General features: G+C 38.9%; 2 protein-coding genes across 2 annotated transcripts; both read left to right on the plus strand.

Annotated features, from left to right (window-relative positions):
• The first annotated feature begins 1527 nt into the window (after positions 1 to 1527).
• Positions 1528 to 7248, plus strand: LOC136819798 (uncharacterized). The gene has a single exon (XM_067076039.1). It carries the CDS (start codon positions 1528 to 1530, stop codon positions 7246 to 7248), a length of 5721 nt encoding a protein of 1906 aa, XP_066932140.1.
• Positions 7249 to 21378: 14130 nt separating this feature from the next.
• On the plus strand, positions 21379 to 22908 carry LOC136819752 (glutamic acid-rich protein-like). The gene is made up of 4 exons (XM_067075996.1): positions 21379 to 21455; positions 21752 to 21901; positions 22043 to 22210; positions 22408 to 22908. Exons 1-4 carry the CDS (start codon positions 21410 to 21412, stop codon positions 22761 to 22763), a joined length of 720 nt encoding a protein of 239 aa, XP_066932097.1. The 5' UTR covers positions 21379 to 21409; the 3' UTR covers positions 22764 to 22908.
• The last annotated feature ends 738 nt before the right edge of the window (positions 22909 to 23646 follow it).

A 23646-nucleotide genomic window follows, 5' to 3' on the forward strand; every position in this document is an offset into this window, starting at 1 on the left:
CAGTTCCGTAATTGTTCCAGGATCTCGTCCACGTTTACTAGTTTGCACGCCTGTTTCCGTCCGTATCCTTACCTTACCGGGAGACTCCATATTGATCTTTAACCATATCGAATTTTTCTACTGAAAATTGAGTTATTTGAGGATAACCTGCGTTTGATCCTCAAATTCTGCAATTTGGAAAAATTGTTCATTGCCATCGGAAAAACAGAAATTCAACAAAACCTACGTTTTTTGTCGAATTGACGCCCCTTTCCGTGTTTGTACCGGTAAAATTGTGAACCTTACCGTATTCTCGAGATTTCCGTATACCGCAATTTTCCGTCTGAAAATTTGAGTTTTCACCGTTTCCGCAAACTTACCTGACCGCATTCCGGAAATCCCGCTTGTTTTCAGTTTCAACTTCTAAAGTTTGAGTAACCACCCTTTTACCGTCAAGTTCTTACCGTATTTAGGAATACCGCATTCTGCCTGTTCCCATTCCGAACGTTTGAATTTCTCGTTATCTGTAACTCCCGTTTCATATCGTTGTTCGTCATATACCGCATTTACTGCAAACGACTTTGAAATCGCAATCTATCACGGGCTGACTTATCAATAGCTTTACGCGTCTGCATATCAAAGGTTATCGTATCAAACTGCATCTAACTATCATATCAAAATGTCTCAAAGCGATAGAGCCAGAGAAATTCAATTGAAAAAGGAAATCTCTCAGACAATGCGTAAACGAAACGGCGCTAAACATCGAATCACAAAAATGATTCCTGAAATCTTGGGGCTTGTAGACCAAAGGGGGAGTAGAACTGAAATCCGTTTCCTGCGAACGACTCTTGATCAAACCCTTAAAGGCGCTATCAATCATCATGAAGCGTTAATGCTTATTCTACCTGAAGGAGATTCTCGATTCGGCGATGAATGGATCGATGAACTCGCTCTCAACGTAAATTCTTGTTTCGGAAGAATCGAACGTTACCTTGATAGCCGTAAGGATGATCCGCCATCATCGTTACTATCTTCCAAAAAGCGCGAAGATATTCAAAAATGGCGCGAAAAATCACGTGACCAGGAGGGTTCTGGCTCTGGTTCTAATCCGTCAATGAGCGACATGTGCGGTGCGTTCTCTAAACTATACGTAAATGAATCACAGTTACTCGGAGAATTGCGTTCCTTACCTGACCCCGCGTCTCTAAATGAGGGTATTGAATCACCACAATCGCCAATAATATCAAGCGCAAGCGAAATTCAATCAGTACAAACGGTTATCAATCACACAAATACCGAAACTCGATCAATACAAAATCTAAGCGACAGCGCAAGCAATACTCACGCAATTCAAAACATACGGAATTTATCGAGACCTCAATGCAGGATTATACTGAACCTTTCGTTACCTCAACGCATGATACAAATTTAAATACGCAAACTAACATCAACCCTTTTGCTATCGCCAGTACAAGCCAACACGGCGGTGCGCGCGCCCGCAACCCAATACCACCCAACACCGGATTACTAAATAGTCCCGTATCACCCATGAAAAACTTAGTCGAAACCTATTTGAATCCTAATACCGATGAATTTACTCCGAAATTACCAAGAAATCCGGGTTACCAATCAAACTTCAACGATCAATTACAAAGTACCTACACAATACCAAATGTGTCTACCGTATATCCAACCTTAATTCTTTCCGACGATGAATTAAATCTTCCTAATCCAAACCCAACCGTTCGTTTGTCGACAACATTACCAGCTCCTCATGCAAATGTTGCTTCAAAAATGGCATTGTCTCCGCATGGCAATGTCAACCAAATGATCAAGCCGCCTCAGGCTACGTACACTCAACCGACTTTAACTCCGCATGTTACTGTCCAACATACATTACCTCGTCAGGCTAATGTTATCTCAAAGACATTGAATCCCCTCGTGAATGTCAAACCTTCAAAGACATTGATTCCTCAAATGAATGTCTACACTTCAACGGCATTAGATCCCTTCGTGAATGCCAACCCTTCTACGACATTGAATCCCCTCGTGAATGTCAACACTTCAACGGCATTAGATCCCTTCGTGAATGCCAACCCTTCTACGACATTGAATCCCCTCGTGAATGTCAACCCTTCGACAACATTGCCTCCTCAGATGAAAAATGTTGTCACTTCATCTTTACCAACCGAAGCTTCAAAGAGATATCTCAAATCAGTGCAGTTTGTTGATTCAAATCGCCCGATTCAAGGCACTCATCCCATCGCGGAACGCAGATCTCTAGACCAATGGATAGATGAATTAGATCCAAATAATTTGACTATCCCGGATACCAATCATTCAAGGAATATCCAAATGGAGTTACTCATTCAACAAAGGTTACCCAGACAGGAGTTGATAGTGTTTGCAGGAGAAGCTGACAAATGGATCGAATTCGTATCAAAGTTCTATGACATAGTCCATAAGCAACCGTATCTCGATTCCTTCCAAAAGCACACTTACTTGTCACAACACCTGAAAGGCGAAGCCCTGAAATCGATTGAAGGTTTCACCAATGATGACCAAGGTTATGTCAGTTCCTTAAAGAAACTGAAGTATCTGTTTGGAAACAAGGTGGTCGTTGCTCAATCTGTGATCCAAAGGATAACTAAACGCAAACAAGTCCACGATTCTGATCCGAAGGCTCTTGCAAACCTGTATTTCGAAATCTCGACTTGTCTAAACACACTGCTAAAGATGAACTATGTTGCTGATATCTATAGCACTGATCTACTACGTCAGACCTTGTCGAAGCTTCCTGTATACCTCCAAAGGAAATGGTCTGAATACTCATTTGTATTGCGAAGGAACCAAGAACCCAATCTGTATCATCTTGAAAAGTGGCTGCAAGATAGAGTCATGGCAGCTAGGGATCCATACCTTAACAACGACGGTTACAAAAAATTGTCAAACATGCACAACCGAACTTCTCCTGATGATGATTATCAAGAGCAGAAACGCCGTTGTTCCTTATGCAACAAAGATCATTGGTTGTATCGCTGTCCCATCTACAAATCCAAAGGTGACACAGAAAAGGTTTCTTTCGTTAGAAAGAAAAGGTTATGCTTCAACTGTCTCAGCCCGAAACACAACGTAAAGGCTTGCAAGTCCAAAAGGCATTGCTTCATTGATGGGTGCAAGATTAGACATCATACAACCCTGCATCAAGGTCTAAAGAAAGGCCCAGATAAGCCAGACAAGTCTCATCAACCAAAGCTTAAATCTTCCGCACCAAAGGAGCAGCAGAACTCTCCAAAGGTTGACGAGGTAAAGTCTGAAGATCCTTCAATCCCACCAGCCAACTTACCTGATGGAGAGAAGATCGAAACCACCATAAATAGACTTGTAAAGGGAAGAAGTCATGTCTATCTGCAGGTTGTCCCTGTTCGGGTGAAGAATGCTCGGGGTATGTGGGTTGATACATACGCCATGCTAGATACTGGCAGCCAATGTACCCTTATTACCAAATCACTTTGCAAGGAACTAAATCTTCAAGGAAGAAAGACCAAAATCAACTTTGGTACAATCAAAGATAGTACTATTTTACCGACAAAGCTGGTTGATCTCACCATCGCAGCTGTTGACGGCAGTTACCAGACTAAAGTTAAAAATGTGTACTCCCTCAATGATTCGGATTTCAATGTACCAGGACAAGAAGTTCCAGTAACAACTGATTCTAGCTGGGATTACATCAGAGATCTCGGTCTTAAAGATATCGACAGCAGCCAAGTACAACTACTGATTGGTGCTGATGTTCCAGATGTTCTCATCAGCCATGATTTCAGGAAGTCAGAGAAAGGCTACCCATATGCTTCAAAGACTCGACTCGGTTGGACTCTGCTTGGAGTGTATGATGGTACTTCAGATCCGATTGAAAGTCGACTTGTTGCACTGACCAGAAATTTGGGGATCAGAAGTGAACTCTCTGAGGTTGAATACAGCAGTTTCTGGGAGACTGAATCATTTGGTACTGAGGTCAAAGAAAGCAAATCACGCTCTATCGACGATCAACGTAACCAAGAAATTCTTGACAAAGAAACTGAATTCAAAGATGGTCACTACATCGTACCAATGCTTTGGAAGAAGGACGTCAACCTTCCTGAAAGCAAAATCCTGGCTGAGAGACGCCTCAACCAAATTTGCAAGAAGTTCCAATCCAATCCTGACTTCTTTGAAATGTATACTAAGAACATATCGTCCTACCTTGAGAAAGGATACATCAGAAAACTCTCAGACGAAGAAGCATTATGTCGCACAGCCACTACTTGGTACATCCCTCATCATGGAGTCACCAGTGTGAATAAACCAGGCAAAGTACGTATGGTGTTCGACGCTGCTGCTCAGTCACATGGAGAAAGCTTGAATTCCAACCTGTACAGTGGTCCTGATCTACTGAACAGCCTTCTTGGCGTTTTGCTTCGATTTAGACGCCATAGAGTTGCTGTGGTTGCTGATATCGAAGCTATGTTTTGTCAAGTGAGATTGAAAAAGGCTGACATGGATGCAAACAGATTCCTGTGGAGAGACGATCCAAAGTCTCACAAACCTCCTGATCACTATAAATTACTCGTACACATTTTTGGGCTGACGGATTCTCCCTGTGCTGCAACCTATGCCCTACAACGAGCTGCAAGAGATCAAGCTAACGACTATCCACCCGAAGTCATCAAAGCTGTCTTGAGAAATTTCTATGTCGATGACTTACTCATGTCATATTCAAATGCTACATCAGCCAAGGAGACCAGTCATGGTGTTATCAGTCTTCTCAACAACAAAGGCTTCAACCTGACGAAGTTCCAAAGTAACGACGAATCCGTTTTGAAGGACTTACCAACAGAAAAGCTTGCTACTCAATCTACTGGGATCAAACTGGACGACAAGGTCATGTCGAGAGCACTAGGCGTTCACTGGGACCTTGAAACAGATTGTTTTGTTTACAAGGTCAATATTGAAGTTGATCGATCAAAGCCATGTACCAAGAGATCCATCCTCAAGAAGACAGCGACTATCTACGATCCACTTGGCCTCTTGACACCAATCACACTTGTCGCCAAACTTTTCATGCAAGAACTATGGAGAGACAAATTTGAATGGGACGAGGAAGTTTCCAAATCTCTCAAAAATCGTTATGAAGATTGGCTTTGTCGAATGTCTGACATTGCATCCACTGTTGCTGTCCCACGAAGTCTCAACCTTGAAGGTGACCAAGACGTGCAACTACATATCTTTTGTGACGCTTCCGAGAAGGCATTTGCTGCGTTAGCTTATGTCAGGATCGAGAGTGAAGGAACTGTATCATGCCATATCCTACTGTCTAAGTCAAGAGTTGCTCCACTGAAAAGATTGACGTTGCCAAGACTTGAATTGCAAGGAGCTGTCATTGCAGTGAGAATGAAAGAAACCATCGTAGATGAGATTGATGTTCATTTCTCGTCTATTCGATTCTGGACAGACTCGTCACTCAATCTCCAGTACATCAACAACGAAAGTAAACGTTTCAAGGTTTTTGTTGCAAACCGAGTTGCTGAGATACGAAACCATTCTAAAGTCGATCAATGGAACTTCATACCAGGAAAAATCAACCCAGTCGACATTGCAACAAGAGGAGATATCGATGACAATGAAGCCATCAGATGCTGGTTCGACGGACCAGACTTCCTGTTCAAAAACAAGACAGACTGGCCAACAACATCTGTGACACCCCTGTCTCCTGACAATACAGAAATCAAAAAGCAGACGCTAGTGTGTAAACTATCATCCATCACACCGATTGTGAAGTTCGACAGATTTTCAAATTGGAAAAGACTGATCCGAGCAGTTGCTTGGGTGATTGTTCTTCTGCAACCCAAGATGAGCCGCAAAGAGAAAGGAAGCGACCTCTCAATCAACGAAGAAAGGGCTGGATTTACAAAGACATTAAAGATCATCCAGAAAGAAACATTCAATGATGACTCATCCAAAGAACTCCTGGGAAAACTCTCCAAACTAGACCCTTACATCGACACAAATGACGGGCTGATGAGAGTTGGCGGCAGACTGAAACGAGGAATGCTTCCATACGCTGCCAAGCATCAAATCATTTTGCCGAAAGATCATCATGCTGTACGCTTGCTTGTGAGATATTACCACGAGCAAAATCATCATGTTGGCACAGAACACCTCATATCACTCCTGAGACAACAGTACTGGATCATCGCTGTCCGAAGCATCGTCAAAAGAGTTATTCGAAGCTGTGTCAAGTGCCAGAAGAGGAGACCTAAACCAGGCCAAGTCAAGATGGCAGACCTACCTGTCGACAGAATAACTGTGGGAGCCCCAACGTTCTTCCACACCGGAGTAGATTTCTTTGGACCAATTCAAGTGAGGGTCCTGAGAAGCAAAGTCAAACGATGGGGATGTCTGTTTACATGCCTTGTCACTAGAGCTGTGCATATTGAAGTTTCACCATCATTAGAAGCTGACGATTTCATTAATGTTCTGGACCGATTTATCAACAGAAGAGGAAATCCAGAGATAATCCGTTCTGATTGTGGTACTAATTTCAAGGGCGCTTCAAACGAGTTAAAGAAAGAAATCGAACGAATGGATCAACTCAAGATTGCCAAGTCGTTGCAGAGAAAGGAGATCAAGTGGCTTTTCAATCCACCAGAAGCACCTCATATGGGAGGTGTTTGGGAACGTCTGATTCAAAGTGTCAAGATAACGCTGAGTGTCATCCTGAACGATTCAGCAATATTAAACGATTTCACTCTTCAAACTGTAATGACAGAAGTTGAAGCTGTACTCAACAGTCGACCACTAACTTATGTTAGCAATGACCCAAACGATCTTGAACCATTGACTCCCAATCACTTCCTTTTGGGAAGACCTTCTTCAAAACCCATCACAAGCGTGGATTACGAAATTCGATCAGCTCCTCGAAAGAAGTGGAAGCAGGTACAATCAATAACGAACCAATTTTGGGATAGATGGTCGAAAGAGTATCTTGCGACATTGACCACTAGAACAAAATGGCGAAAGACAAGTACTCCTGCACTGAAGGAAGGTGACTTGGTGATGATGCTTGAGAAGAATCTTGTCCGAAGTCAATGGACCCTTGGACGAATCAAAGAAGTATTCAAAAGTTCAGATGGAGAAGTACGAAAGGTTGAAGTCACCACAAAGGACGGTACATACACTCGACCAACTACAAAGATTTCAAGATTGGAGCTGGAATCAACCAGCTGCTGAAGTCAACTAACCAATGTTTGCGTTCATACTGTTTAATTTGTGTGCTTCCTGGGCATGAAGAAAGAAGATCAACTGCATCGGAATTCCTCTGCTCACCATAAAAGAAGATAATCTACATCAACTCAATCAATTGTTCATCAACGTGTATCAATTTCCCAATCCTGTTTCAACTTGTGTGCTTCCTGGACACGAAGAAAACGTCTTGTGTGCTTCCTGGGCACGAAGAAAACAGCTTGTGTGCTTTCTGGGCACGAAGAAAACGCCTTGTGTGCTTCCTGGGCACGAAGAAAACGCCTTGTGTGCTTCCTGGGCACGAAGAAAACGCCTTGTGTGCCACTGAGGCATGAAGAAAACACTTTGCGTACCTCTGGGGTGCGAAGAAAACACCTTGTGTGCTTCCTGGGCACGAAGAAAGAAGATCAACTCATCAACTCTACACTCTCCAACTGTCAACTCTACGACAAAATAAAGGAATGACCTAACCAACGTATTGGTATTCATTAAATTTGAACTTACTTCCACGGAACATTACATTGAACTCACGTAATGAAATGTATTGATTACACCTGAAAACGTTACTGATTAGAACTACGTTACACGAACACTACATGAAAACATAACTGTCATAATATGGTATACTATTGAATGTGAAGTACATATATTGAAGAACTGTGCGTTGCGCTGTGAAGCAAAATTGCATTCTGTTGAGATGTATTATCTCAAGGAGGGGAGTGTAAACAATTACTTAATCACCAGCATCATTTGGAGGATAGTTATCTTTATTATACGTCCCTCGAGGCTTTTGTAATTTTCTATGACGTCACATTTTATTGTCCTTCGGGAATCAAACTTTGATTTATAAACAGCATATTGAAACGTAGCTAATTTGATACTCGTCACTGTTATTTATGAAGACTTATGAGAGGAACATAGTGTTTTGATGTGGAAAATTTGACTTATGTTTAGAAGATAGTTTTATAAGCCGAAGGCTTTTTTACAGACTCAAATTCATGTTTGAACACAAATCCTTTACAGAGTAATTTACTTCAAATTTAATTTTTTGACTTGACTTGACTTATCTGCACACCTCTGGTTGAGGATTCGTCCACTTGTTGACTTTCTCTCACCATCTGACTCTGCCACGTGCGTTCAGCCGTTGCTAAGGGAAGGCCGGTGTCTTCCCTTCCCTAATGACATCTTGCCATATTTTCGCTGGTCTACCTCTCCTCCTTGTGCCTTGGAACTCTCTTTTCAATCACCTTTTTACAAGGCTTTCCTCTGGTAGTCTTGCAATATGGCCGAACCATGACAAGCGTCTTTTCTTAATGACGTGGACAATCGGCATTTGGAGCTGCTACAGAATCACCAGAACCACCAAGTCCTGCTGCAGATTTACCAGAACCACCAACTCCTGCTGCAAAATCACCAGAACCACTAAGGCCTGTGGCAGATTCACCAGAACCACCAAGTCCTGCTGGTATGCTCACTTTTTCATTTACAACATCCATGCACTATTGCACTCCTGTCAGCTTTCAGTTAGAGCGTCGACTTGAACAGGGAGATGCGATGGCCATTATGAACATGACGTCACGTGGCTATTAGCAAAGTAGACTCAGTTGGCGGAGGGCGGCCACCCAGCCATTCGAATACTGTATGTGGCGCTTATCAAATAAAAGTTAAACCGCGATTTAACCTGTGTTAAATCCAAAAATTCATCTCACTCATCTATTTCTATTTTTAAACTTTGTGCAAAAACCCACTTTGCTCATCATTTTGAAGTATAAAAACGGATTAATTATCGAATTTAATAATACTGGAATCAATACATATAGTTCCTCTTTGCTCACATCATATCCTTTGTACTTTCCCCAATAAAAGAAAATGGTACAATGAATCGCAAATGGTAACCAACAAAAAGCAAAAGCTAAAACAATAGCGATTGCTAATTTGACAAATTTCTTTTCCTTTTTTTTTTGAACGTTTTCAACGATTTCTGGGGTTTTTGCGCTTCCTCGAATAAATAGATGACTTTTCCGCAATCGATACCATATCAATGTATAAACCGACAACAAGATAAAAACGGTGGTGTAAATCGTAACTTGAATAATTAAATATTCAACATCTCCTTGTTCCATTGAACGAAGACCGTAAGGGCTTTTGATATACCCATTATGGGTAGAATTAATTTTTTCTAAAACGTTGTTGAGCCAGTCAGGGTACGGATTTGTTAAATTTACAATTTCTGTTCTGAGAATTTTGAATTCATGAACATAACCATAGATATCTTGCCTGACATGCTGTATTTCTGCTGTTGTATTTTGTGAGTCAATAAGTCTGCCAAAAATCAAGTCAAGGCTGTCATGTGACGCCCTAGCCATCAAAACGATATTTAATACGGATATTGTAATCACTACAACCCAAGTCAAAACACAGATACAAACACAGTACTTGTTTTCAATTTTTCGATGATAAAGAGGTTTCAAAACTCCAAGAAGCCTATCCAGAGTTAATGCTAATAAACTAAAAATCGACATTGTAAAAGTTATTCTAATGCCGACAAGTTTTAAATAGACATGCATCGCACGTAGCCAGTTCTCACGTTTGGAAACATTCTTTGTATATTCTGAAACAGCAAACAGAAGTATAATAATAACTCCGAACATGACATCTGACAGTGCAAGATTCGAAAGATAGATTTGTGATTTGTGGAGTTTTTTATTTTTCGATCCTTTAACGATAAATCGGATTTCCAAGACGTTTAAAATCACCATGAGAATACCAAATACCATAAGTATTGTGCCTGAAGACTCACTGATTGTATAATATTTAAATATTTTTTCCTCCATGCTTTTGACTGAACTTAATCATGTAGTAGTTTTTTAATATTCGTGGTTTAAGTTTCACTTTGAATGTAAAATCACATAGATGATTTCAGAGATGTATTTTTACCAGTTTAGCTAGCTTGATTCTAGTAGCTCGTGGATAAATTCACTCCTTGAGTCCTTCTGTATGTCAGAATTCTTTTCCTGTACAGCGCCTAGAAAATATACATTCAAAATACGCTAATTTATATAGTAAAAAAATAGAATCTCCATTCTCCAGTTTTCCTATTTGTTTCTATCAAAATTAAAATTTTCATCTTCCATTTGTCTTTAATTTTTAATAACAAGAAAAAAACAAATTAAATTCATCGTTCTATGGGCAGATAATCGGGAAAAAACATGGATCGACCAGTAACCGGTCTTATAAAACTAATTCATCAAAAGTTTCTTGAACTTTGTATGTATCTAAAATTAACCCTTTCCATTTAATTCAGCTTGAAATGGATCAAATAGTACTAGAAATTCATAAATTCACACTTATCAAGACTGTATAATATACAAATAGATATAGAATATAAATTTTTGTATATAATACAAATCATGGTGAGGCATAACCGAAATATTTTTGTTTCTGGGGTGTACGCAGGTGCTATAGTCTAGAAGTATAAAATCTTCAACTACACGCTTTTTTTTATAAGAATACACTTTATAAGAATGTCCATGATGAAAATGGCCGAAAAATTAAGAATATGCTAAGAATATCACCATCATGGAATTTTGAAACGTATGTACTAAATGTTAAATCTAGTCTGAATTAGGATACGAACCTAAGAATGCTGTAAGAATATTTTAGGATGACTTTCCCAAAAAAGTTAAGAATATCCATGATGAAATGGATTTACACCATTCTTATAAAAAAAGCGTGTATTCTAATGGAAACGCAGAGAACAAAACCAACAAAACAAAAGGACAAGGCAAATCACAAGAAATATCTAGAATGAATATCCACAAAAAAGCAATCAGGTTTGTGAAATATGATGAAATCGAGATCCATCAAAGTATAAAATTTGTGAATTTGTGCAGGTAGGCTAAGCAGTGTTAATCAGACACCACCACAGATAAAAGATTGTAAAAAGATGTGTTTTATGAAATATAAAACGTGCGCAATAATATGAAATAAACTAAAACAAGAAAATCTACGGAACCAGCCAAAGAAAGTAAATAACTGTAAAAAAAAACAGGAAACTTTCTACTAGACAAAGTTGCCGTTCATCCGGGGGGGGTACTAGGGCAAGATGGGTTACGGGGATGCTCCACTGGTCAGGGTACCTTTTTTGACCTCCACGAGTCCCAGGTAGGGTCGCAAAAACACCAAAATAGAAAAATCAGTCCCTCGTAGGGTGCCTATTTTTGGAAAATTTCGGGAAAAAGTAGAAAATTTGAGAAAATTTTGGAATTTCAGTCCCATTCAGGGTCACTTTTTTCGCAAATTTTCAGTCCCACGTAGGGTCCATTTTTCTAACCTCAGCGGAGCACCCCGCCCCGTCGGTCGACAAGGGTAGTACCCCCCCCCCCCGGGCCGTTCACCCGTTTCTGCCACAACGTTGTAGAAAGCATACACGTTTTTTTAATAAGGAACACGTTCATAAGGAACTTGAGGCTGAAAATAGTCTGAGAAATAAAGAATTGTTAAGGAACTGCTCAGGCTGAGAATAAAAAGTCAAGTTAAGGAACAGCAAGAGTTCAATTTGAACTTGCACACATTTACAACAACCTAAATAAAAAGACGGAAAATATTGCTGAAACGCCTTTCAATATGTCAAAAAGACAAAAAATGCTGATAAAGAAGCTACACACTTATACCGTGAAAAGCACAGGCCAAAATCATATATTGACCTGTGCCGACCAATCAAGATTCTATTCAGTGCGCAATCAAGGCAGAGAAAAGTAACTATGACGACCATCTTGGATGAAGTTTAAAATTGATATTTTTATTTCCGTCGTTGATGAAAACACAACTTAAGAATGTTATCAATGCTTTTTAAAAAGAGTCAGTGATAGAGAATCATAACATAAAGATGCCTATTATTTCGATTCCATTGAAGTAACATTATCATAATTAATAGTTTAGTAATTACTGTTATACATTTGGGAATCATGTAGAAGATTTCTTTTGAAAGAAACTCATTTCAATTACACTTGGAGGTTTCTGGGGAATTCGTAAATAGTAAACTGCATACTGATACAGTCTGCTAGACATAAATATGGTAATATTTGCTCTTCATCTTTGATTCTCTCTACAGTGATTAGATTGACACATGCACGATAAAATTTCTATTATTGGTCTTCAGAGTCTGCTAAATTGCGTGGGTTGCGTGGGTGCGTGGGTGCATGGGTGCTTGGGTCAATATTTTTGCGTGGGTCATTTTTTTACGTGGGTGCGTGCGTCAAAATATTTTTTGCGTGGGTCAAAAATTTTGCGTGGATCAAATTTCTTGCGTGGGTCATATTTTTTGCGTGAGTCAATTTTTTTTGCGTGGGTTATTATCTTTATTTCAGCTAAATTCTCACCATTTCAAGTATCCAGGCTTCTTTGTTTAGGATCTGGACGAGACTATGCCGTCCGACTTACAACCCTCGGACCCGCATTTTTGTGAAATTTCAGACCCTTTTTGGGACTTTTCAGGTGCAAAAAGTTTTCGTATTTTTCCGACCCTTAGTGGGACTGTTAAGTCCAAAGAGGTACCATTGGATGGCACGCATCCGGTCCCTTTTAAGTGCCTGGGTATCCTCCCATCATTGTAATCCTTTACAATGATGGGAAGATTAGACACTTCAGATCGATCCCAAACTATTTGTTTCGGTTTGTTGAGCTGACAGTAAAATCCTCCATTTCAGTGGGCTAAACTTGATGACCTAGTACTGAGTTGCACTTGAAAGATGCATACTTTAATGCATAGAGCCAATTAGAGCTAATTGCAGATCATCTTTAACGTGTGGTCTTTTGAGAAATAACACGAGCTTATTAATCCCTTAAATGCTTTTATTAAATCTAATTGTTTTCTTTCTACATACTGCTGTACATTTCCCGGATCCTGTCAAATCAAATCAAGTACATTAGCGAGTTTATGTATTCGAGGTAAATTGAGGGGGACGGTATAAAGCAAATTTGACGACATGTCTCCGAAATCACTTTGTTCTACGACGGTAAAAACACCAAAATATTGTCGTCTGTTTAGGTGAGCAAAGGCGACATAGAGCCGTACATCAACTATCGACTTTTTTTTGTATCGAACTTACTTACCGTCGCCCTCGATATTCTCCGATATATAAACTCGGTATTAACAGTGTTCTTTTGCTATTATTCAGTAATAATGAAAGAAATGAAATACAGTAACACTAACACAGTAGCAATAGAATAACACACTCCTGTTTCAGTGACGAGTGAAAATCTCTACTCTACCTTTTGGTTAAGTAAGTTCTTGAATTGTTTTGTTTCCTGGTGAACATGACAATTCAACGTAGTTAACCCAATGTTATTTTCTGGGGCTCTAACCATACTGGTATTGGCCGAGAGGTTATCCAAGTATGCCAAAGGTGTACGTTTAAACCCTTTCCGTGCCGATACCTCATTTTAGCACCTCGATCTATTTGCTAAGGCGTTTAAAAAGATGAAAATTCTATTGCTGAGAAAATTTATTATTAAAACTTATTATAACCTTTGTCCCTCATTTCCTCTCTTTCGATTGATGAGGAGATTAGCCTTGGACGTTTGTAAAGTGCAGGTATGTGTAATGAAAAAAAATATAGAACAAAAATTCTGGGATTGAGGGTGGTTCCATTTACAATTATACTTATGTGTACTGGAGCCTTATCCGGGTGCTTGCCTAGCAGACGAATAAGACGCAGTGGGTGAGTGAGTCTAGACTACGAAAGGGACGGGCTAGAGGAACCTAGGCTAATCCTATTTGTAGACAGGAACGGGAGACTATGCAGTTACAATAAAACTAATATTTAATAATGACAACGCTCTACAATCGTGCTACAAATATGAAAAGGATACTTACAAACCTATGTCCTGAGCAGGTCCACCGCCGATCGCTGCCAAAACAACACTAAAGTTTAGGAGGGCTGAATAGCAATTGCTAAGTTGCTGCCCAGTGGAGCGTGGAAGGCGCAGTTGGGCGTTAGAAGAGTCGTTAGAACGATCAGTAAAGGTATAGCTGAAGGAACTTTAGTACATTCCTCCGACCTTAAATGGCTACGTTGGGTCGCGTTTTCTTTGGAGGCGTTGCCTGCTCAGGGGTGACTAATAAAATAATAAAAATAATAAAAATTTCCTAATCTTGACACTTCTTCCATGGGGGGGGGTTGTAGGGTTTCGAAATACCGTTTTCCCGTCAAAATTTTTGCTGAATCCCGGAATCCCGAAAATTGAAAAATATCATAACACCGTCACACCGGTTTGTATAGGTTCAAATACCGGCAAAATTACAAAAAATAAGACCAAATACCGTCACCGTCTGATTTTAAAATACCGTTTTCCCGTCTTTTTTTTCGTCAAATCCCGTAATACCGTACTAAAAAAAGGCCAATCCCGTCATACCGTAAAAGTACAAACCCCCTCCCTTCCATCTTGTTGCTTGGAGGGATTGGAGATTGGTCGGGGGGTAGCCACTCTTCAGGACAGGTCTTGTACTTCTCAGCTTTTGGTGGATGGATCATCTTCTGTTTTCCTTGGGATACTTTCTGGAGTGCTTGAATGGTAGCAGTTAACACTGGTGGCTTGATGATAGGGGATGACTGGTTTAGTGGTGTCATCCCCAGCTGCCTGTGGTGGTGGTTTAGCAGGTGTTACAAGTGATTCATTTTTTGATTCTGATGTTATTTGGTGTGTCTTCTCAGCCACCAGTCTCTTTGAATTTCTCATTTGACAAGTAGGCCAGCAGGTTCAGGTTTAACTTGGTGTTGGTGGCTTTTATCTGTTGGTTGCCATTTAGGGATGTCAGGTGTTGGTAGAAGTGTTGGTTGGATTAGTGAAGATGAGTGGCTAACGCAGGGAGGGGCATAGGTCTTTCGGGTTTTGGTTTTAGGGGATTTAGGTTTGGTTTCAGGAGGCTTAGGTTTGGTTTGTGGTGTTTCTTGTGGTGTCTTCTTCAATCCCTATGCAAATACTATAAATATATATACAATGTATAGCAATGTGCCCTCCCGGTTATTACCATAATGGCTTTATGGCAACTCCTGAACTTGGGCACAGGATGTACGGTTAAATATATATAAACAAATCGTTAATTCAACCTAGAAATTAAAAATAAAAATTTAATACGGAGTGCAGTCATAGTAGTCATAATACACCGTTTAGGAGTGTCGACTGCGCACGCGTCAATCCAATTTTCCATTGTTTTGATTTTAGCGACCACGGAAAATTCACTCTCCTCCGTAAAAAAACGGTAGGTAAACATCTGGTTCTCATAAGGAAACATAGCAGAAAAACGGTAGGTAAAGAACTCCTTTTAATCATAACTTCTTTTCCTCTTGATGAATTTTTGTGAAATTTTCAGGAGAGACTTATAAAGTTATCATTGATATCATGTTCAAATATCTAAATCATTTTCTTTAAAGGAGAGAAAAAAATTCACAATGTTTACATCCCTCTAACCTTTCACAGTACTAAAGTGCGCATTTTTACCTACCATTTTTACCGGCCTCTGCAATGGAGTACCGTGAAGATAGCGAGACTCCTAAACGGTGTATTTGTGCAGTCACGAATTTCTCGTTTCCTTCCTCTCTCTCTCCTTTAAAAATGAAAGTTTAACAAGAAAAAAAGATTAAGGAAGAAAGAAAGTTGATCTTTGTTACAGTGAAATCTGATTCTAAAAAAAAAGCTGAAAACTGATTGTGATTTTGGAGATTAAAAAAAAGACAGACAGGCAAGGCAGGCCAGGTGGAATGATGCCTGCGGTACATTTAGAATACTTACGGAGTTTGCGTAATTTACCTTGTATGTCATTGCTCTTTTTTCCTAAAAAATACCTGCGAAGATACTGAGAAAAGATCAAATTTAAAAATTCTTCTCTCATTCCTCATCCCTCAACGCCCGTCCCCAAGAAGGAAAAGGCTCAACCATCGCTTCAAACCCAAAATGAAATTAAACGCCTTTGCAGAGAAATCGACGCATGCGAAGGAATTATAAAAAGTAGTCGTGACTTTGAAGATCACCTTAAGAAACAGCTTGAAGATAAGGACGCAGATCTCCAACTCTTGAAAAATGATTTGAAAGCTGACCCCGGCCTGCATACACTCGAGTTTGCTGAAAAGAAATTCGAACGAAAGCTTGACGAATTCAAGGACAGTATCCTGTCAACAATAAAGAACGAATGCCAACAAGCTATGAAATCGTATTCAGAAGCCACAAAATCTGGTCTCACTCAACAACCGACGAGTGACACGAGCGGAATCAAACTTGCTATTAAACAAGCCAGAGACGAAGAGATCGCTCTTGAGATGGAGAAGAGGAGAAGAGCCACGAAACATCATCGTTCACGGAATAAAAGAAGAAGAACAGGTATGCGATAATAGTGACAAAAATAATCATACTAGGGACTGTGAATGGGATGATCAATTAATTAAGGATCTACATGTTTCTTCTAAGATCAAAAAAATATTTAGAATAGGTAAGAAACCAAATCGTCCACTGTTAATTTGCCTCGATAGTGAAGATGATAAACTTAAGATCATGGGAAATCTCCCATTTAAAGGTAACGATACTTATAAAGGCATAAGTATCACAGAAGACCTATGTAGGTCCCAACGTGAAAAGTATAAAGAGCTATCACAACAGGCGAAAGACCTAAATGATGACCTAGAAACCGATGAATTTATTTATCGGGTTCGAGGATCGTCAAAAAACGGCTTCGACATAAAGAAGGTGTACAACAAAACACAAAAACGATACAACAACCCAATCAATCAATAAAACCGATCGATAACGATAACGACAGCTTGAATGAAAACCCACCTAACAAAAACGATTCAAAAAACAAAACCACAGCAATTAGTGAACTTACTATCTACACAAATGCAGACCAAATGACATCTAAGAAGAAAAACGAACTTTTAAAGCACGTTGCTACTGAACAACCTCATATAATTGCGATCACCGAAGTCAACACCAAACGGATCTCTGAGAGAAAAGATCAAGACTACTCAATTGAGAATTATTCTACACCATATAAAACTAACAAGGAATACAAAAAAAGAGCTAGAGGAATCATCATTCTAGTCCACAAGTCTATTGATCACCTCATCCTACAAATACAAACGAAAGTTGAATTTGAAGAGACTTGTCTGTTAGAAATTGCAATGGAGAACAAAGACACCATGTTACTCGGATGTCTTTATAGAAGCCCGGCAAAAACTGAAACAAATATCTTCGATGAAAATAACAAGAGCATGAATAAGCTCATAAAAGATCTCTGCCTAAATCCAAAATACACTCATATATGTCTTATAGGTGACTTTAACTATAAGAAAATCGATTGGGTCCATTGGTCCTCACCTTGTGAAGAAGATAGCGACGAGGAGAAATTCCTTGATGCTTTAAGAGACTGTTTTTTATACCAACATGTCCTTGAGCCAACACGGCGACTAGGCACCGACAAACCATCAATACTCGATCTCATCCTTACAGGAGAAGAAAATCAAATTTCCGAGATAAAATACCTAGCCCCACTCCATCTCAGTGATCACAGTGTCCTCTCCTTTAAATTCTATGGCTATTTCACAATTAAAAATGAGCTTGATAGATTTCAATACAGCAAAGCGAACTACCAGTTTATGAGATCTCATCTAAGCCATATCAATTGGTCTATCGAATTCATCCAAAATTCGATTGAATCAGATGTGAATGAGAGTTGGGACCTATTCCTAAAACAAACCTCTATGTGCCACTTACCCATAATAGGAACAACCTGTCAAATCAAAGAAGGAAAGGGAAGCATCCCTTAGATCCAAAAATTTGTCAGATAATTAAAGAGAAACGTAAGGCGCATAGAAAATGGATCATCTCACTTCAAAATGACGACACTGAGAGACGTAGAAGGGAGTACGTAAGATTGCGCAACACCGCTAATAGAGCCTTGACTCGCTCCAAGAGAGAGTTCGAAAAAAAGATCAGCGAACAATCAAAAACAAATCCAAAAAGATTCTGGAAATATGTACGCAGCAATCTGAAAGCAAGAACGGGAATACATCCTCTCCTCGAAAACCCTAATAATGAAAATTCGATCAAATATGATGACAAAAGTAAAGCCAACATACTCCAGAGCCAATTCGTGTCTTTACACGTGAGCCACTTGAACAACTCCCTGAATTCCATTCCAGGACGGATAAAGAAGTAGAGATAAATATACTAACTGAAACTATTAAAAAGGAGCTCAAGGCGTTAAATCCAAACAAATCCATGGGGCCAGATGAACTTCACCCAAGGATGCTCAAGGAGCTCGCTGAATATATTGCAGAACCGCTTTTCCTTATAATGACAAAATCTCTCAACGAAAGTTGTCTCCCAAACGACTGGAAGCATGCTAATGTATCACCTGTTTACAAAAAAGGAAACAAAAATATAGCTGAAAACTACCGTCCGATTAGCCTGACATCCATTGTGTGTCGAATGATGGAAAAGATTCTTAAAAGACATATTATGTCACATCTAGAGCAAGAGAAACTACTTTCTAACAAGCAACATGGGTTTATCAATCGCCGATCAACAGTAACACAACTGCTAAACTATCTAGATGTGTGTACCGAAGACATTGCTAACGGTAAAGCTGTTGACGCAGTATACTTTGACTTTGCAAAGGCATTCGACTCAGTTCCCCACCAAAGGCTCTTAATCAAATTAGAAGCCTACGGAATAAGAAATAAGTTGCTTGAATGGATCAGATACTTCCTGAAGGATCGATTTCAGACAGTTAAAGTAAATGGAGCTGAATCCGAAAAACAATTAGTTCTTAGTGGAGTACCCCAAGGTAGTGTCCTAGGGCCTACCCTTTTTGTTCTATACATCAACGATTTACCGGATTCAATTAAATCACAACTCTTTCTATTTGCTGACGACACTAAACTTGTCAATAAAGTAGAATCAATTGAAGATGCACTTATAATCCAGGAAAACATCGATCGACTACAGCAATGGTCAGATACGTGGCTTTTAAAATTTCATCCCGACAAATGTCATGTACTAACGTTAGGTAAGCCGAATATAATTAAACATGTACATCAATACACACTCGGAGGAAATTTACTGAAACATGTACAATTCGAAAATGATCTCGGAGTTATCTTTGACCAAAATCTCTCATTCGACCAACATATATCAAACCAAGTAAAAAAGGCAAACTCAATGGCTGGTCTAATTAGAAGAACCTTCACGTATCTCACTCCTGAATTATTCCGTAAACTTTACATAACATTTGTAAGGCCCCACCTAGAATATGCACCAGTCATTTGGTCACCAAAACTGAAAAGACACAAAAAACTTATAGAAGGTGTTCAGCGGCGCGCTACAAAAACGGTTGAAACATGTGGACGACTATGTTATGAAAGCAGACTACAAAGAATTGGAATCCCAAGTCTAAAATATAGGTGTGCGGTAAGTGATATGGTTGAGATCTTTAAACATTTAAATCACTATGAAAAATTGTGTGTTCCTAAGAAATTTAACCAACGAATAAGACCAATGAGAACACATAATTCTGAACTGGTAAGAATTTTCGGGAACGATGGTGTCCGTGGACCCCAGAGCAACTCCCTTTACTATCGGGGCATTCAACAGTGGAATAGCCTACCTGAAAAAGTAGTTAAATCATCTACAATACAAGAGTTTAAAGAAAACCTCAGTCTAGCTTGGAAAGAGAAAATGTTTGAGTATGATTGAAATTGTCACTATTGTCGCATATCTGTTTGAAGTTAACCTTTGTAATAAACCAAACCAATGTATGAGCGATTTATAGAGGCCCATGTGCTTGCACGGTGGCCTGGAAATCTGTAAAACATTATTATTATTATTATTATTTTATCTTAACTGATAATTGAGCGATTAAATCACGAATTAAACTTCCTGCTTCATCCCTCGTATTTACATATGGTGGAGTAACACTTTTTTGCTAAGGTCTCGGCAGCTTCGAGGGACCGAGGTCCGCCGCCGATCGCTGCCGAAACAACACTAAAGTTTAGGAGGGCTGAACAGCAATTGCTAAGTTGCTACCCAGTGGAGCGTGGAAGGCGTTAGAAGGGCGCTAGATATGATCAGTAAAGGTATAGCCGAAGGAACTTTAGTAAATATGCAACGACCTCAAAATAACAATGAAAATCATCAACACTTTGAAAGTCCTTTCTCCATGACACATAAAAATCTAGACAAGTTTAGAGTACCATTCAGAAGTTTTTTAGGGAAAAAGTACAACCTTCAGTTCGTGCAACTTAAAAGAAAAATGTTGTTATATACTAAGTCCTTTTGAGTCAGCTATGAGCTGATAACCATCTCTTTTTTATCTAATTTATGATTCCTTGCCAAGTTTCGTTTCTAAGATTAAACGTAAATAGCCATAAAGCACGTGGTTAATTACGAAAATGACCTCCCTGTTTCGTCTTTGCTTGTTTTTGCTATTTTGGAATCAGCTAGCTCCAAATTCTCTATTCTCTAGCTCGATTTAGTAGAAACAGAATCCACGAATAATTTCTAAAATATATTATGTAAATGTTGATAAAATACAGATCATAATCCTGAATTGTTTTCTTAAAAGAGTGTAGCAGTTGAAGATGACCCGACGGCACCTCTTTCGATAACTATCCACTCAAAGGTAGGGGAGGCCGCCATATATGTCTCCCTCGATTGGCCCACTTACCCTTTATATGCGCTTCTCTTTAATTGATAGCAGAAAAGTATCAAGTACCATTTTTTTAATATTAACTTTTTTGAGTCGATATTTTGGGGTTGCTTGAAAAAAGAAAAATGTTGTTTTTTGGGCCACCAATACCGATAACTTCCCCCCGAACACCCCGAAATGTGATTTTCAATAACTTAATCTTCATTTTTTTTCCTGGTATTATTACGTATATACAGTCTTTGAAATGAAGTTCTGCAGTGTTTGATTCATTACCTTTGTAAAAGAACTTTTAAACCTCCGGGTCTTGTTCCCACTCAATTAAACCTCGTGTAAGATATCCATCGATGTTGATATGATATCGCGATAACATTTCTTGATAAAATGCCCTATAAAAGGCTAAGCATTGAAAACATAATGAGTTATTAAAACTCGAGCAAAAAACGAATTATGAAGTTCAAGATTCTGGTCTTGACATTGGTTTTTGCTCTAGCAGGTAAAGTATTGAGATACCTTGGAGTTTTTACAAGATACTTCACTAATTGGTCATTTAAAGTGATAGAGATGACGCGTTCTTTAGAAAAAGTAATAAGATTCTTTTATTACATCTTAACGACCAACCAAATCAAATAAGAGCTTGTAAAAACTCAAGCTTGTCCCAAAGTATTAACATCGACACCGTTTTTAGATAAATGCGAGTCTTAAGGTCCAATGCAAAATAAGATACTAAGCATCTCAGGGAAGGTTTTTTATATAAGCTTAATTGTTGTAAAATACTTTCTTTTCTTTTAGCGGCTGAGCAAGATGACTTTCGAGATGACATTCGAGAGTTGGGAAAATTGGACCAAAATACTTTATACAAAGTTTTGAAACATGAAAATTTGAGAGATCATGTTGAACTTGATGAAGAAGATCATGAATTTCTCTCTAAATTATCTAAAGGTATGTTAAGGACGTTTATTATGGCTTTGTTCTTGGTATAGGCTCTTTAAACAATAAAGAGTGCCTAAAATGGAGCTGAAATAAAAAATAAAATAAAAAAAAAGTACTTGATTTTCAATTCAATTTTCTTCTTATACCCAGACGAATTGCAAGACATGATCCAGCAATTTTCCGAAGGGGCCGAAAATGATGACCTGAAAGACCAAGAAATGAGCCAAGATGAAAATGAAGATTCGAAGATGTTGGATGAAAATGACGAAAATTTGAGATCTCTTGAAGAACAAGAAGATGATAAAATTCAGAGCGATGGTAAGAAAGCAATTACATAGGCCCCGTCAAGGGGGGGGGCGGGGGTCCATGGCCCCCCACTTTTTGGTAGACCATGTCATACGTTTTTAAGAGTTACTATTTTAAGCTGATTTGAGATCAAATCAAACCTAAAAAACTATTATTACTGCGAGACTTTAGCTCTATTTTGGTAAAGTCAAGTCTTTTATTTCTTTTAGAACAAAAAGATGAAGAAGACACTGAATTGGCGAAAAACGATAAGGTAGATGAAGAAATTGACGACTTTGACTTCGACCATGATGAAGCCGAAGTTGAAAGAGATCCGTTATTGTTCGGACGTCGAAGGAGAAGACGTCGACGACGAAGACGAAGTGGAAGACGTCGATGGTGGAGAAGAGTCGGAGGTTGGTTCAGAAGAGCTTTCAAAAGCATCGCAAAGTTTTTGAAGAAACATGGTGAGATAATCAAGAAGGGAGTCAAAGCTCTCAGACGAGGAATTCACCATTGTTGTAACGTGACGAAAAAATGCTCCGGCAAATGGTTTTGTAAATTTGGTAAAGCCAAAAAACGTTGAAAGGATAGCATATAAATAATTTTTCTAAATATTTCTTTGGGATATTTCATTTTTGTACTTCACTTTACTGTATTATTTTGTAACTCTTGATTTTTCTTAAATGTCTAAATATTTCACTTGAAAGAATACTTCCCATTTACTTTTATTTTTATCTGGCTCTTTCCTTTTCGAATACATTTGTTGTGGTGAAACCAGCATGGATACTCTTTTTATTCGAGTGAGCAAAACCAATTAAAATCGACTTCTGAATTTCGAATTATTTAATTTGGCTCTTTTGCAAAGGGACATCATTGGTTAAAAAGATTCAAACCCAGCTGGCACACAACGTTGTTTCAACGCTCATCTAACGTTATATGGACGTTGTAAACATAAAACGGACTTCGAAACAACGTTGTATGCCAGCTTGGAAGTTATCTGGTACCAGATGTGGAAATTGCTACGACACGCTTTGCTCTAAAGGTCGGGCATATTTTAACATCTGGAAGGTTTGCATTACGGGATTTGACTTGACCGCGTTTAAACATTTTGTGAGGAGCTTGGAAACGATCAACATAACAAGTTAGCATCTGATTCCTGTCGGATGCGAGTGCTAAGCAGAAAATAATAACAAATCTGATTCGCATCAGATTTGTTATATTCTCTAGGCTAGCACCATATTCGTATTAGCACCATATTTGATATGGTTCGGAATCATATTCATGTACTAGTAAACAAACATAAACAGTCCCTAATTTAGCTTCATTTACATGAAAATACAACTTAAAACATGAATTTATTGCTTTTTCCTACTTACCTAGACATACTCGATAAATATTTCACTAACCTTCATAGTTTTCAGGACCCTCAAAAGTGAATTTTCAATGTGCTCTGTAAAATTACCGAA

The sequence above is a fragment of the Clytia hemisphaerica genome, unplaced genomic scaffold, assembly GCF_902728285.1.
Source record: "Clytia hemisphaerica strain Z4C2 unplaced genomic scaffold, Clytia hemisphaerica genome assembly, whole genome shotgun sequence".
NCBI classification, from domain to species: domain Eukaryota; kingdom Metazoa; phylum Cnidaria; class Hydrozoa; order Leptothecata; family Clytiidae; genus Clytia; species Clytia hemisphaerica.

Excerpts from the sequence above, each read along its gene's own strand:
- LOC136819798 (XM_067076039.1), top strand. The coding sequence starts at position 1,528 with ATGAAAAACTTAGTCGAAACCTATTTGAATCCTAATACCGATGAATTT.
- LOC136819752 (XM_067075996.1), top strand. The coding sequence starts at position 21,410 with ATGAAGTTCAAGATTCTGGTCTTGACATTGGTTTTTGCTCTAGCAG. Across the intron at positions 21,456-21,751 it reads ATTGGTTTTTGCTCTAGCAG|CGGCTGAGCAAGATGACTTT; the intron begins GTAAAGTATTGA and ends CTTTTCTTTTAG. Across the intron at positions 21,902-22,042 it reads TCTCTCTAAATTATCTAAAG|ACGAATTGCAAGACATGATC; the intron begins GTATGTTAAGGA and ends TCTTATACCCAG.